Below are 16,780 nucleotides of genomic sequence, written 5' to 3'. Positions count from 1 at the left end.
ACCTATTAAGTCCTGTTAAGTTCAATGGGACTTACTCCCCGGTATGTGGGTATAGTATTTTAGCCTTTTCTTCTAGTCCTCCAATCCTATGTGAGAACTCTCTCTTATAAAGGGACAGACACATGTTCTGGAACTTAGTCTCCATGTTGAGGGGTACATATTCTTTTTTTCTTTCTACCATACTGAAGAATAACTATATAGACTTGTTTCAAGCAATCTCCACTTTGGACATTAAAAATGAATACCAAATCAAGTTCTTACATTTCTAGGTGGCAAGAATTCACAACTGTGTTCCTAGGGATCTGTGAGAACAAGCCCTGTGCAATCTGGCACATGGAGGGGAGTTGGTTCTGCTGCCATGATCATGATCCGTCTCTCCATGCATAGAAAACAAATGGCTTCACAGGGATAAACAATAGACACAATGTGAAAAAATGACTGAACAGACCACCAGCCTTAAGTCGTTGATTCTCCATTGTGAAGCTAATGCAGGGAGTAGGGGCAACTGTGGGCTACATCTCCCATGACCCTTCACCATTGTCTGGTTAGGGCTGATGGGAGTTATAAGCCAAAACATTTGGAGGGCCATAGGTCACCCACTCATGAGCTACTGGGTGTACTTATGATGAATACCTTAGACCAGCTTTCTGCCAGTTTGGTGCCCTCCAGATGTATTAGAATACAGCTATTATCATTCACAGCCAGCATGGCCTTTGGCCATTCTAGATGGGAATGATGAGAATTGCAATCAAACATCTGGAGGGCATCAGGTTGGGGAGGGAAGGCTGCCTCAGATATTTACTTCCATACCTTGTTATGGATGATGCTTTGTAGTTTTACACATTTCTTAGTTTGTTAACCAGAATTTCTTAAATTTGTTAGGAAGGAAAATGTCTGCTTCCTGTCATCTAAAGGAGCTTTCGTGGAGTAGATCAGAGGGGTCTCTGATTGACTTGGATGACGGAAACCCAGTCAGGAATGACTGGACAGGTATGTTGCTGGCAACCACTGTCTTAAGAAGAATTGGAATTACTGCCAAAGTTTGGATTAGATATGCTCGCTTTATAATAGCAAGGACAATAGCAAGGACAAGTTGCTTGTGAAGTTGTAAGCAAGTTCCATTCTTTTCAGTAAGTCCTGCATAGCAGAAGTTACATGGTGGTGATGGTAATGCAGAGGTCTTAGCAAGCTTTAACAAATACTACTACAAGGGACAGAAAAATGGGAAGCAGCTTAATATGAATCTTTTGAGTACAACAAAAGATGGAAAATATAACCCAAATCAGGTGTGTAATGCCCTTCCCCCTTAAAACATAAGTAATTCTCCAAGGGTCTTTGAGAAGGGAAAGTAAAATAAATAAATAAATAAATAAATAAATGATTTCCTAGATTTTGCATCTAAATCTCAAGATTTTTCATTGATAGTACAGGATTGCAGCCACATATTCTGACTTCATTAGCCTAGTTCATGGATAGGGAACTTTGGGACGTCCAGGGACCATTTTTGCCCTCTGGAAAGGGCCACCCCATAGGTATCAAAATAGCAGTGGGGGGGGGGAGACCAAAATGGTATCTGTAGCTGCTATGGAGCACGCAATGGGTCAAAATTAGCTTGTTTTCAAAGAAGCTATTTTTGACCCTTTGGGTGTTCTGTAGCAGCTACAGATGCCATTGTGTTTGAAAAAAAAGTTTAAAACAGTTTTTTTGGGGGGGTGTATCTCTGAATTTTGAGAGATGGCAAGGGGCTACAGTGGAAGGCTATGGGGGGCACATGTGGACAGTTAATAGGCTACTCATTGCTTGTGCTAGTTGTTCTGCTAGCAGTTCTGCAACTGCTAGTGAAACAATGTCAATTCTTGTATACCCAATTCGTGTTGGGTATAACCCTAACTGTGCACTCCATTTTATTTCTATACTTCTCTGGGTGGTTCACAAGATTTAAAACCCAAAATGCAACATAATAAAAACATAATATTAAATCTTTAACGTAGAAATAAATAAAACCATTAAAAACAGCTAAAAACTAGTTAATACAATAGTAGGACCTGAGGAATCAACTGACCTTGAAAGCCCCATCATATGCTATCAAATACTTGGGTGTAGAATTCAAGTCAGTTCAACATTGCCTGATTAAGACAGAGATCTAGAAATCTAGAAAACTTGCATATTTTTGTGGACTTTTGGTTGGCCTAATAAAGGTATTAACACTAGTGCTGTGCTGAAAATTGCGACCATTCCATTTTTGGCATTTTGTGGGGGGTGGGGGGAAATTGAAAACTCAGGTGAAAGAGGCTGGGAGACATGAGAATTTTGGAGAATTTTCTTCTTGGGGTGGGGCACAGTTTTTCCACATACCTTTTTAAATGTATCCAGTTGTTGAGGCATCTTTTTTAAAAAAAATTCAGAACACCCCCAGCACTTGTAGCAGCCCAGGATTGCTTACTGGATTCTTATTGGAGAGGGCGAGGTCACATGATCTCCAATAGGCTAAGAACTAAGAACTTCTGGGCTCATCCAAATGCTGGAGGAAGGGTATTTTTTTAATTGTTTTTGAAGAAAGCACCTCAGCAATCAGCTACACTTAAAAAGACGGTATGTAGGAACCCTCTTCTCCTCCCCAAAGAGAAAATTCTCTGAATTCTGCCACCTTCCAAAAGAGGCAGGAAAAACTGCCTCTTTCGCAGGGAGAGAGACAAGTTTCTGAAAATAGAGGGCAGGTTTTGGCCCAGCACTAATTAACATTAATAGTGATTTTGAAATCCTACACCTGATTACTCCAAAGCAAGTCTCACTGTGTTCAGGGGGGCTTACATCTAGGAAAGTGTGCATACGATTGCAGCCAAAGCTTGACCAATTGCTAGTATACAGTTAGCTCTTAAGAATAGTAACAAAGTCTGCCAAAAAAACCCCCCCTGAACTATATTTTGTGTATCGGTGTTTAAAATGTCAATGGAATCCAGAACAATGTCATGGCCGGTTTCCAACATGGAAGCCAAAGCCATCGGTTTAAGAACAGCAAGCCAAAATAGTTTTTCTTCACATTGTCCCTGGCATCTTTAAATAAATTAATGAAAGGGAAACTGAAGTACCTTGGCATATGCAGAATACCAATTAGAATGGGAATAAATATAAAGTGGGGATACTTAACTCTAATTATTTTTCAACAGATGACAAGGAAAATGAATTGAATCTGAAGTCCCATTGGCCTGGAGACTTTAAGCAAGGTGCCCCTGATGTGTTTAAGACAAATCCATTTTGGAAGGAACTGTCAGCATCTAACCCTTTTTTAGATGATGTAGCTCGGTCAAGCAACAAAGAAAAAGATAATAGGCATATATCCATCTTAAAAGAAGATCCCTACTTACTGTTTAGAGACTCAAATAACAGGGATTCTGCTGCTTCATCTGGAGATGAGTTAAATATTGATTATCTTTTTCTTCGTAAAGCTTCGAAGAGGTCGGCAAAATCTAGGAGCATTTCAGATTTTTTGGATATTGTAGGTACCAAGGCGTATGATCTTCCTAGTACAGTGCCATCCAACCATATCCTACCTCCATATAGTGAATCACTTCAGAACGATCGTGAAGCCTATAAGACAGCATGGTTGAATCAACGGCAGCTGGCCCGATCTTGCCTCGATTTGAATGTGATAAATCAAAATCCGGGATGGGCACAAACCCAATCTATAGAAACCCATATAGTGTGCAAAGTGAATCATGAAGGTGGCTCAGTGCAGCTTCCCGACTCGGATATTGCTGTTCATTTCCCCGAAGGTCATGTAGCATTTGGAGAATTCCAAGAGGTTGGATTACAGGCGATCCTTGACTCTCCAGGATCACTCAATCATGAGTTTTCAACCACGGTGAGCCCACTGATTGAACTAACATTAAGTAACCTCAATACCACAGAAGCCATTTTACTAGAAATGAAAATTGCAGCTGAAGTGAAGAAGGACCCTTTTAGTCAGGTTATGACCGAAATTGTATGTCTGTGTGGTTTCAGTAAAGAAGGTCCATTTGAAAAAATACAGAACTGTTACATTTATAAAGATACAATACAAGTGAAGCTGACAGATCTAAATCACTTGATGTACATTGTTACTGTAGCTCAAACGAATTCAGTGAATGCTCCTGCAAGTGCTTGGGAATATATCCACAGAAAACTTTCAGTTGGCATTTACGGACCCAAACACATCCATCCATCTTTCACTGTTGTTTTCGTTCTATTTGGCCATAGCTATGTTCCAGAGAAACTTACAGTATGTGACATTAAGAAGGGCGGGAAGAGTATGCCTCCAGTTGTTTTCCAACTCTGGGGGAAGCACACATTTGTCCTTGAGAAGCCACAAGACCTTAGCATTTTTGTGGCCTCTTGTGACCCTGATTTTGAAGTGAAAGAAGAAGACCAAAGGAAAGAAATTAAGGAAGGAACATTGAAAGGAGGTGGTGAAGTGGTTCACCAACACTTCCCATTTTCTATGCTCAGTGTGAAGAAAATACATTTGTTTGTCTTCCGTGTCCAGGTTAAAGCCCCAAACAACAACCTGGTGTGCCAGTTCTACATTACAACCCCTGAGCCAGCTCCAAAGCCATTCACTGGAATATTTAATAAACCAAACCGATTAGAAAAACGCAAGGAGATTAAATCTGCACCCTTGCTTTCAGTGCCAGCAATGAAATATCCCATCTTTCACGATAAGGCTGTACGTGTTTCGAGCTATGGCATAGCTTTGAAAACAGTGTTACGTCAAAGTAAGATCGAATATTTGTTGGAATATTTTAAAGGTGACACAATAGCACTTCTCGGTGAAGATAAGGTCAAGGCCATTGGACAAGCTAAAGTAAAAGAGTGGTATGTGGGAGTTCTTAGAAGGAAGGTTGGCCTTGTGCATTGCAAAAATATCAAAGTGATAGCCAAAGATCAAGCTATGGATACTGAGGATTGCATAATTACAACTGCCAGTCTCCTTCAACAAATTGCATTGCCTTTTAAAAAACTGACTTACATCTATTCAGCAATCTTATCCACAGTATCGGAAAAAATGTACGACTGGAAAGCTCTGGCTGATGCCCTTGGATTTTCACTTCTGTCACTGAATGATTTCAGCGACATGCAAGCTGAGAAAGAATCAGAAAAAATTGCGTATGTTGTGAAGAAACTCAAGGAAGTGTGCCACACTCACCGGAACACAAGGCGTTTCCTGTACGAGCTCTCGACTGTAAGTACCCCTTGGGATGGGCTCTGTTAGTTTATACGAGATGCAAAGTAGCAACAATTATTTCAGATCATTTGTTATGGTTGTGGTAGCTCAAGGCCTGTGGGCAGGTGGCGAGACTGGGATCCAACAAAGCCATTTTAAAATGGAAGACGTGCCTCGTTAGCCATACTGTGACCGGCAGCTGCAGTGGAAGTGTTAAAGAAGCTTCTGACTCTGTATATGGTTCTCTTCCATCCACAATTATAGATTTGTTTAGATCATGACCAAGATGTTCAAACAAAGCTGGATGTGAAAATGTTCCATATTTTGAAATTATGTACAAGTTGGGGTGAGGGAAACCACACTGGGGGGTTTCTCATGCTTAGCAGAAGGGATCACTTCTGATCGGGGGCTCTTTAATTCTCTGTTAAGCTTCCCCAGAGCCTGGCTAGTTCCTAATGAAAGCTTTCATGGGGAGGGGGGGTCTTCTCCCAATGTCTGACCACTTCCTATGATCCTAAAGCAGCTTTCCCTTCATAACCCCTCAAAGCCCTAAACCAGGGGCATAGAACCTCAGGCCCACAGTCCAAATCTGATCTGCCTGGGGATGGCCATGCCCCTTTCCCCCAACTGCAGATCATATAGTGGTTTCCTGGCTTTTCTACATTTTTTTCTTATTCCAAAAGAGGTTCACCACCACCTGCCCACAGTCGAACTAAGTAGGTTGGTGGTACTTTAAAGGTAACAAGTGGATCCTGATGATCATCTGATGGATGAGACCCATCACTCCTCCTTAATGTGCTGGTGTCTTTCCACCTTAGGTCTATGTGGTCTTCACTCTTGTATTTTAAAAAGGAAATCTTGTTAATATTTGTTCATGTGGTTCCTTTTTGATGCTTTCCAGTCCTTCCTGCAGCTCACAGTCTTAGTCCGGGTAGTTTACCCTGAGAGTTGCTTTGAGGATTATTGTGGCCACACACAAGCTTTATTCAATCACTCTCTCTCTCCTTCCCCCCTGTCCCCAGGCAGATGATATTCATAATGGAGATTTCTCTTTACTCTTAAGCTTTCAGTAATGATCAAAATATTATGACGGATCATGGGCATGTCTGTTAAGGCATCAGCCTTAACTTCCAGTTCCAGCCTTAAACTTTCTGGCTTTGTGGAGCTTGAGGCAACATGAGATGGCCTGGTGTTTTTTGATCATTGAATATCCCTGTATTTTAAAAAGTAAATCTATTATTACAGTGTTCAGAAAACACACATGCTAACAAGCTGTTGACTGAATAGATGCGTACAAAAGAATAGATATGTCTCTGTATGTTCAGAAAGGCTTACTTCTGAGTAACCCTGCACAGGATTTCAACAAATCTTTTCCTTCCTATCCGCTCGTCAGTGATCCATCAATCAGTGAGAGCAATTCCCTCAGTCTTCAAAATTACCTCACTCAGCTGACAGTTTCCTGCCACCCCTCCCCAACTGTCAAAACTCTTGACAGGAACGCTAGAGTTCCTCTCAAACCACTGGAGTACTGGCAGCATTCTAACTTCAGAGTGAAATTGAGCACGCTCATCATAACTTTGCCAGCAGTTGATGCCATAGGCTTTCATGGAGCAGAAAAACCTTAATAACCTTTGAACCACTGCTCAGAATGTCCCCAAACTGATGAAAGGCACATCTCCTTGACAAACCTGAAAAAAGTACACCAGTAGTTTTCACCAAAATGTGAAGAAAATATATGCACTCTACTCCAGCTTGGAATAGAGTATAAATGTGTCAATTTTTAGCCCTTTTTACTTTGCTATATTCCTGACAGTTTTTCATCAGAGTGCTGTGATATTTTGCAGAACTGTAGATTTTATCAGATGGACCATGGTTGTGAAGTTTCAGGTTATTTGCTAAACAGGTGTCATCATTATAAGCAGTAGAATTTTTTGTGTGACTCCTTAACTGAAGGGGCAGTCCTCTGCCCTTTTAATTTACATGTCTTTGTAATTACTGGAAAGAAGTGGGAGCAGGAAGAACAAAGAGGGCCAAATCCATAGGTTTTTAGAATTTAAACCCTAGAAACCCTGCTTCTGTGTTTCACTGCTCATAGCAAGTTGCCCAAACTGACAAAAAACATATAGCTTAAAAATGGCAAGCATGGTTTTTTGTCACTGTCAAGAGACACATATTACCACTTCTCATTACTTCTCTGCTTCTAATTTAAAACATGGACTTACAGGTACAAGTTCTGTCTCCCTCATTTCCAGCTTCCCCAAGGCTGTATTTTTCAGGCTCATTATACAGATGTATTTCTTGGTAAACCTAACAGTGCTTCTTACTTTTTCTTTCTTTTGAAACAAAAGCAACTTTCTACCTAAGAATGGCAGGGTCTTAAAAATGGCCAAACTCTCATGAGACTTGACTGAATTCTTGTGAGACCCAGTCAGCTCAGCTCTTGCGAGATTTGGCCAAGCATCCAGGAAGGGGTTTGAAATGGTGGCAGCAGCAGGATGAAGGGGTACAAGTCAGAGGATAAGGCAGCGTGGTTGGAAGGGGTACAAGGCTGGAATAGCAAGAGGAATGGGTGAGACACAGAGGCATTGGTAGTACATGTTCTTATCTCAGGTGATGAGACACCTTGGGTGATCACCTATGTCAGCCTTCCCCAATGTATTGGCCTTCAGATATATTGGAGTGCAACTCTCTTTATTCCTAACCAGCATGGCCAACGTGTTGCAAGACATCTGGAGAGCTTCCACAATTCCTATAGTTTTTAGTTAAACAGATCTCAGGTAAGAGGGCTTACAGAGGGCATGTCTACACCTTAAGGGTGTAGAGAGAGAGAGGGAGGGAGGGGGAGGACCGTGGACTTATCTGCTTCTGCAATAACAAACCACTGTTAACACAAACTGAGATTCGTAAACCAACTTCAAACTAGAGTTTCAGCAGATTGTTTGTTTACTCCAAACAAACCATAGTTAGTGAGCCTGGTTGAATTTGGATGTACAAACAAGCTAAACCTAAACAAACCCTGGTCTAGCATTACATCTGAAACAGACTATATTCTGTCTCTCAAGGCTAAAGGACTTTGGTTCCACTTCTTAATTACATATTAAAATATTGAAATAATAATCTTCTATGCTATGAAAATATTGTAAAATTATTTCCAAAGATTATAAAAAATACTATATTACTGCGGACTATTTCCTAACTATTAGCAATGGAAGTTTCCCTTGCTTAATAACAATAAAAAGGTAACTCATACTCACCAATTCTCTTAATTCATGGTATATTTTAAGAAGCTAAATTGCAAATAGTTGACAAATATTTTTTTCTTCTAGAAAATAAAACCTGACCAAACTGACTTGAATTAGTGAAGCAATGTGATGTTAAATTAATTATGTTTTACTTCTAGACTGCTCTTCTGTAAAAATGGATTCTTACACAAAAGTATAAGCAAAGCAGTTATGGAAAGAAATAGACATGTTGTTCCTTACTATTAATTTTCCAGATTGTTACACTAGCACACTTGACTTATTTTTTTGTGTTAAAGATTTCTTGAAAAATAACTATAAAAATTGTGTTTGCAGGCTCTACTGAAGCTGGATTGCCAAGGATTACTAGCACGCATTACGCAGGATACTGTCATTTTTACTTCAGCTGTAAAGCTTGGGAAAGGCTGGAGAGAGTTGGCAGAAAAATTAGCGCGACTCACAAAACAACAAATTGAAGCTTATGAAATTCCCCACCGGGGTAAAAGTGGAGATGTTCCTCCAGAGGTGAGGTTTCACTATCATTCATTGTATATTCTCTTGTTGCAAAGGTTGCAATACATTTTAGGTTAGAAATCGACAATAGATTTTAAGAGTGGCTTGAGAGAGGGAATTGCTTTCCAATGTACTATGCCCATTTCTTTGGTCCCTCTATTGCCTTTGGTCAAACAGGTTGTGCAGGTTTTTGAAAATTATCTAGAACCTGTCAGACATATTTACCAGAAGTGAAAGTAGGATGAGTGTACACACTGTGAACAGTGACCTCTCTTTCAAACTGCCTTCCTTCAGTCTTGTAAATCTATAACATGGGCCATAGTTTTCTTCACTACTGTTATGCTTCCAAACTTTCAATGCTAATAGTACGTTTTGAGATTAGGATTCCTTTTGTGTGTGTGTGTGTTAGAATAATATTGCACTGAACCTGATTAAAGCTATTGTTCAAAGTCCAAGCAAGCTCACGTGGCTCACCAAGCTAATGATTAAATGTCATTGGCCAAATCTGGAGTACCAGAACATCTTCAACTCCCCTGACCAATATGTTAGGTCAAGGGAGTTTACTTAACTAGGTTCTTAACTCTAGCTTTTAATTGTGTGTACCTTCCCCATGCAAAGTTAGGCTATTCCTAACCTTTCTGTAGTTCCTTGAATTCATCAGATCAGTTTGTGAGGTGTTTTTTTTTCTCTGCATCTGTATAAATTCTTATAACTGGCTAATTCCATTCTTTTTATATCTAAGCTAACATAATATTGGTGATTTAAAGTTTTACAGTGCTCCTATTAAATAATATACAGTATATGATCAAAATGTGAAGCTTGGATATCAGGTGGGCCATGCAAAATTTGATAATTTCAGTAGACTTTGGCCGGCAAATGTTTGTGTTTGAATATTGAAGAACACATCCATTAGATACCACTTGCCCCCATTATTATTATTTTTAAAAAGGGCTCAGATTATTGCACATATTTATTTACTAGCATTTTTTATGGCTTCTATTTTATTTTTATTGAGAGTCTCCCTGGGAATATTGTAATCTAGAAGCTGGAGAGTATAAGTATAGACCTAGTTCGCATGTCATGATTACTCATAGGTTTTTAAAACCTTTTGGTAGTCGTGTATGAGCAGGAGAGAGTAAGCATGCTGCAGCAAGATGGAGCTAAACAACCCAGGAACAGCCAATCCCTGGGTTGTTGATTGTGATGTCCAAACTTGGAATTGTGGGTTGTTGGGGGAAAGACAACCCATAGTTTTAACCCAAGACTAAACCATGGGTTACAACTCCTGGTTTCTGCCCAACAACCCACAATTCTGGGTCTGGACATCATGGTTAACAACCCAGGGATGGAATGTCCGTGGGTTGTTTAGCTCAGAGGGCAGGTAAGCACATTTGCTTACTCTTGCTTATTCATGATTACCCAAGGTTTAAACAACCCATGGGTAGTTGTACAGTGCAAACTGGAACATTGTAAGCAAATAAGAGTACAGTCCTTTGCATGCCTACACAGAAGTAAGCTCCATTTAGTTCAGGTAAGTCTCACAAGTAGGTGCAGAATTTCAGCCTAAATAAAACATTTCCTTCCAAAACTGACTTTGAAAACCAAACTTTGATCAAAGGAAAATAGAATTATTACATTGTTCCCTTAAAAGGCTTAGAACACTCTTTAGGCACCCAGATTTATGATGCGCTTCTCTTTCTGCATTGTCACTGGACCAGCACTTAAATATTGAGAGATTTAAAATCCTACTGGAAAAGTTACACTTTGGTAGAACCTTGTATTCTGCATGAAGTCCTATTTGTCACAAAAGGAACTAGATTTTACAATGATCTTATCCTCTCTCCCCCCTTTTTTTGACTACAGCAATATTTTTATTTGAAGATTTGTTATATATGACCTTAGAGCTCTTGTATCTACTGCCACAGCGATATTAAACTGTCACTATGAAGCATTAGATGAAATATTTGCAACAACCAAATAGCTGCCTCTTTGTCAGTCAGCATGCAAAGTTACAACCCAGAAATCTGATGGCTCTGTGAACAGTGTGTTCAATTTTCCTTTGTTTCTGATTTTATAGCTTGACCTTTCCCAACATAGGGTTAGGGTCTCTAATAACTTTTGCTTTCCTTACCCATTTCCTTACCCAGCAGCCTTGTGAGGTGGGACCCTATTAGCCCATTTTGCAGATGAGTCTTCACTGTGACTTGTTGCACAATCAGGGTCAGATTTAAAGGGCCCTGGGCAAGACGTCTTCTGAGCCTCCACCAACATCATCTTGGTGCCCTCCCACCAGTGTGCTTATCAGGTGGTGACAAACAGTGGTGGGGATGGGCATTTCTTTTTAAGACTTACATTAACAAGAGTGGCATGGCTGGCACCACTCTGAAATAAAACATGGACTGGGTTCTCATGATCACTGGAGCCCCCCCACCCATGGCTTATTTCAGCCATGGTGGGTTGTGGCAAGTCCCGGCAGCCTTTTTGAATATTCATCTCCTGGGGAGGAGTTGCCATGGTTTGCTGTGTTGTCCAAACCCTAGCATCATGGCTTGTTGAAGGGGGGAACAACCCTCCAACAAGCCATGCCACTCAAATTTGGACCTTAGGTGTGTTAGAAGAGTCTTTAGTTAAAGTTTCTCAGAAATACTGTGAGGCTTTAAAAATAGTACTTGCTTATTCAATCAATCTGCATGTACAGAGGCTCCTATTGCATGACTTTTTGCCATGCTGCATCTTCTAATTGCTTGTAAGTAAAACGGTGACGAGAATGTGTTGCGTTTCATCCGGCTCAAGTTCAAATTCCAAAATTGATGAGAAGGAACGAGATGGCAAAAATGCAGCTTGACTTTCACAGCCTGGGCTGAATTTGTAGAACTGACATGTAGGAAGTCTGTCTTTTTTATTAGTATTATTTGCAAATCAAGCTTAATTGAGCACATTTGATCCAGGAAGTTCAAGAGTTGCAAGTTTGAGGTTATTTTTACAATAGCTGGCTGTATTTAAGTGTTACCCTCAACGATGATGATGACATTCAGGCTTGTTTGCTGTCAGTGCTGCTCTTTCTCTCCATCTGTGGTTTTTAGATGAATTTTAAAGGGGATGTGTTTGATTTCTTTTAAAAATAGAAGCTTCTGATGGAGTACTTAAGAAAAAAGTCTCTCTAATTATACCTTTTTAGTTACCATCCTCAGTTGCTATTTATGCCATTCTTCTAGATACAGTCTTAAAAATACAGGCACACTGAAATACTCAAATGATTAAATAAAACAATTGAGACCTAAGAAACAAAATTACTGTCATACAGCTTTGCACTGCAAGATTCTCACACACACGCCCCCACCAGCCCCTAATTTTCTCTGTTGGCTAATTTCTCCCCACCAAGACACAAACATAATTTTTGTTGCTGTTGGACCTTCCAGAAAACACCTATAAATGGGAAGAAAATTAATGTAGGGATTCTTACAAATGTACTCAACACCGCTCTTTGTGTACCTCTAGGGGCCAGTACTAGTTATGGAGGATGGATGGATACCAGTTTCTGAAATTGCTCTGCCCCCTTATCAAGATGATTTCTGGCTTATCAGTTCTTTTGTCATTCATGTGCATTCAGTGCTGCAGGAAGGTCGTTGCAAGTGCCCTTAACTGGTCCCCATGCCTCCCGTAAAATGTTGCCTTGTATGAGTCAGAATAACGGTCCATTTAGACCAGTTCTGTCACTCTTGACTGGCAGCTGTACTCAAGGAGAGCTCTTATCTGGAGAGACATGTGGTTGAAGTGGGATCTCATTCTTTCTCTCCTTCCCAATTAAGCTCCTTGTATCTTGTCCACCAGGAGTGGTGCTCCACTTTGGAGAATTGCTCTAAACACGAGCTCTTCAAGAAATTTTTCGAAATGTATTCATCAATGGTTGCAAAATTTGCCTTGGCTGCAAGTAAGTTGAGCGCTAGGCATCAAAACCATTTACAAGTATTGCAATGGGGAGCTGGAGAATTTGCCCTTTTTAAATGTGTTGTTCTAGTACCCCACTGTGGAGCTCTTAATTTATGTAAATGTGATTTTGTATTTTTATATTCTTGTATTTTTGTTTATCTTTTTTATTTTATTTTAAATTATCTATTTTTATTCCATTTATACAGCCCATCTGTATTTATTTTTGTATTTTTATTTGTGAACTGCCCAGAGAGCTTCAGCTATTGGACGGTATAAAAATGTAATAAATAAAATAAATAAATAAAATATTTTTTCCTAACTATGTTAAATTGAGATGGCTTATTGCTTTTAGCAATAAAGATTCCTTTCAATATAATTCATCAATGGCCACATTTTGAATCAAGAAGGCTTGTCTTAAATTGTGTCAGGCCACTGGTTCTTGCTCTCTGGCAGGCAGCTTGTTTCTCAGCATTGCACTCTCAGCCCTTGTCATGGCTGGTACTGAACCTGGGACGTAGCCCTTTCCAACTATGCAGTTCTTTGTGTACATGCCAGCTTTCCCTAACCTAGTTCCCTCCAGATGTTTTGGACTACAGTGTCCAGGATTCTTCACCATTGGCCATGCTAGCTGGGGTTGATAGGAGTTGAGGTCCACAATATCTGGAGGGCACTAGGCTCGAAAAGGCCATAAGTAAGGTTGAATAACTTCATATCCATCAAAGGTGGTTTTGTTTTTTAAAAAAGAGAAAGGATCTTGAGGCAAAAGGCCACCAGAGAATGAGCAAAGGAAACATCCTTAGGAAGTTAGGAACTTGTGCACTGCTGAAAAAGAGGAAATCGATCACCCCCCAAAAGAAGATTTGCATAAAATTTGCCTGTGCTGATTTATGTGTGTCAGTGCCCTGTTTCATGAGTGGAAGTGAGAACAGGTAAATAATGGGGCCCCACTCCTTACTGTCTGTGGCTTTGTCTGCTGCTATGAGGTAGAATCTTTTTTTCTCTGGACACCTCTTATCAAACCAGCTTTAAAGCTCTGTGTGTCTCAGGTATCAACTTTAGGTAGTGTAGGGGCTGGCTATTAGACATGGGCTGTTAGAGATGATAAAGTTTCAGGCAACAAAGCTTAAAGTTTTACTGAAGAAAAATGTTAATAGGAAAAGGTTTTATAATCTAGGTGGATGCACACATACACACAGCAAACAAAAAATCATATAAGCAATAGGGTAATAAAATAACCAGGGATAAATGCATTCAACTGTGCCCCTGTTTTTATCCAGGTCCCTTATCCAAGCAATATATTACTGTCATAAAATCCAGTACTCCAGATTCTTTCTGGCTTTCTTTCCTTCTTTTCTCTCTGTTGATCTCTCCTTGCACCTTAGTTTTTTTTAAAAAATTTTTTTTTTAAATCTTAACATTAGTTACTTTCCCTCCCCAGTGCAACCAATCAGGAAGGCAGTTTCCTGTTCACATTTTCCCTAAATTCCTTTTCGAAAGCTCTTCCCCTGACCCTCTGTTGAATCTCCTGCAAACATTTTCCTCCTCCTTTCTCTGCTGAGATCTTGGTTCCTATATCTAACTAAAGGTATGACTGGAGACTTCTGTAAACCTTTGGCTTCCTGAACCAACATCCTGACTCCTAGGATCTCTTACTAAACGTTTTACCTTTTGGCTGATATTGCCCAGTGCACAAAATGCAAAGGATTTAACTCAATAGTATCCAAATTAAATGCAAAAATGGAAGACAGTTCTGTTTCTTCACAATATGTATAGATGCAAATTTAGGGGGGAAATGCTGTAATTTAAATAGCATATCTCACCATAGTAGGGAAGCAAGAATGTGATCTATGTGCCTGCTCAGTCTGCTGTTCAGGGGCCAGCTGTCAATTGGCAACTTCAAGGTCTCTGTTCTCCTTTCTTGTGGTTCTTTATCTTCAAATAGGACTTGGACTGGACAGCCCTTCCATTAGACAAGCCTTTCCCAACCTGATGCTGTCAATATATGTTGGATTGCAACTTCCGTCAACCTCAGCTAGCATGGCCAATTGTGAGGAATGATGGGAGTCGTAGTCCAAAACATTTTGAGGGCACCTGGTTGTGAAAGGTGGAAATAGAAGTTGCCTTCATGTAGAACTGTACAATTAGAGGGCTGTCCTCTGTAAAATAGGACACATGACTCCCTACTGGGAAGGGACTTCCAAAGCCTAGGAACTAATTCTATGATGCGTAAAAGCAAACTGTTACCTGGAGGGTGGATGATTGGATGTGGTGACTAAATTGTGCAGCACAAGCTTCTGGAGGGACCCCTTCTCAGAAATGAAATACAGATGTGTGAAACTAACCTTAAATATTTCCTGTAAATGTTCTGATACTTTTACTAATTTTATTAGGAATTTAATGAGTTTGGTAAAACTGAATCCATATCTGGGCAGTTTTTATTTTACTGTTTTCAGTGGCTTGTTAACCACATTGCACATGCCAGCCCTATTTACATAATTGCCCTTACTGCATGGCTTCCCATGTTGTCCAAACCCAGTGAGGGAGGCTTGTTGGGGTGATTAACAAACCACGCAGACTTCATGGCCATGGTGTAGGGTTATGTGGTGGTTTGTTAACCACGTCAACAAGCCACCCTCTCTGGGTTCAGATGACACAATAAGCTTGGGGGCTTGAATCCGCATCCTGGCACCCATGGATGCTGCAACCCACCATGGCTTAAATAAGCCACGATGATGGGCAGCAGTGATCATGCAAACCAGCTCTCTCTCTCTCTCTCTCTCTCTCTCTGTATATATATGTTATGACTGTATTGTTGTGAATATAAACTGATGTACTGTGATTGCTCACTGATATGTATTCAACTGCAGATGATGTGGAAACCAGCATATGACTTTCTGTACACCTGGGGAGCTCACTATGGAGACAGCTACAGAGATATGTTGCAAGACCTGCAATCTGCATTGGACAAAATGAAAAACCCTGTGACCAAACAGTGGCGAGAATTAACTGGAGCTCTTATTCTGGTCAACTGCATGGAGGTTCTCCAAGCGAGTGCGTTCTCCAAGAGGGATGAGGAATAAAACTCATCTTCTAATTTAGAAAGGTGCTCTAGAAATTATCTGCCTGAAACACAAAGCAGTTAAAAGGGAACATTTGTATTAAGGCCGTTTAGTGCCTCTGTCTGTGAAAATTATGCCTATTGTTTATGACTTTTATGTGCTTAATGTTTTTTCAAAAATCAAATCATTCATTTTTCAAGCACCACCAGTTTTACCTCATTTCCCCCATATATCTAGCACAGCATTTCTAGGAATGTAATCACACACAGTGGCTGTGATTTGAACACCCTTGCAGTGGACTGCAGAATAGTATTTTGGTAATTTTGCTCTGGCAGAATCAAAGCTGGACAGCAACGTTACTCTACATTTTATGGAAATAATTTTCCTTAGAAATTGCTCCATACAATTGCTACTGTCATTCCTTAGAGACTAGGTTAGGCACTCTTCATGGGTATATCTGCTTGCTCTAAAATACTCTGGGATGCTCCTTAATTGCATGTATTAGTTGGCTATATGCTTTGGGGCTTTAGTACTCACTGAATATTTGGGTATTAGTGGAAATGGACTGTGTGAAGGTCCCAGATATCTTTGTTACTGGTCCATGTTTCTCCATAGAAGGTGGTATGGCTTCTGGCAAAAAATGGAACCTGGGCCTGAGGCAACACAAAGATAATCCTACCCAAGGCCTATGGAAGTCTCCCACTTGCATGTCTGCTATTTGGCTACAGAATAGCCAGCTCCTTCTGTGATGGCTCACCTTCAGGATTACTTTATGGTACTTGTCACTCCCCACCCACTCTCCAGCAATATGCTCATGTGTTCTTTCAAGAAAGCAGTTC

General features: G+C 40.2%; 1 protein-coding gene across 1 annotated transcript; it reads left to right on the top strand.

Moving 5' to 3' along the window:
* Positions 1–886: 886 nt before the first annotated feature.
* Positions 887–16,554, top strand: MACC1 (MET transcriptional regulator MACC1). Its single transcript, XM_063119072.1, has 4 exons — positions 887–990; positions 3,168–5,218; positions 8,776–8,964; positions 15,750–16,554. The coding sequence occupies exons 1-4, from the start codon at positions 891–893 to the stop codon at positions 15,960–15,962; spliced, it is 2,553 nt and encodes an 850-aa protein (XP_062975142.1). The 5' UTR covers positions 887–890; the 3' UTR covers positions 15,963–16,554.
* Positions 16,555–16,780: the final 226 nt, after the last annotated feature.

Source organism: Elgaria multicarinata, chromosome 1 (genome assembly GCF_023053635.1).
Source record: "Elgaria multicarinata webbii isolate HBS135686 ecotype San Diego chromosome 1, rElgMul1.1.pri, whole genome shotgun sequence".
NCBI lineage: Eukaryota > Metazoa > Chordata > Lepidosauria > Squamata > Anguidae > Elgaria > Elgaria multicarinata.
Note: the sequence above shows the minus strand (reverse complement) of the source record. Positions and strands in the feature narration are given on the sequence as shown.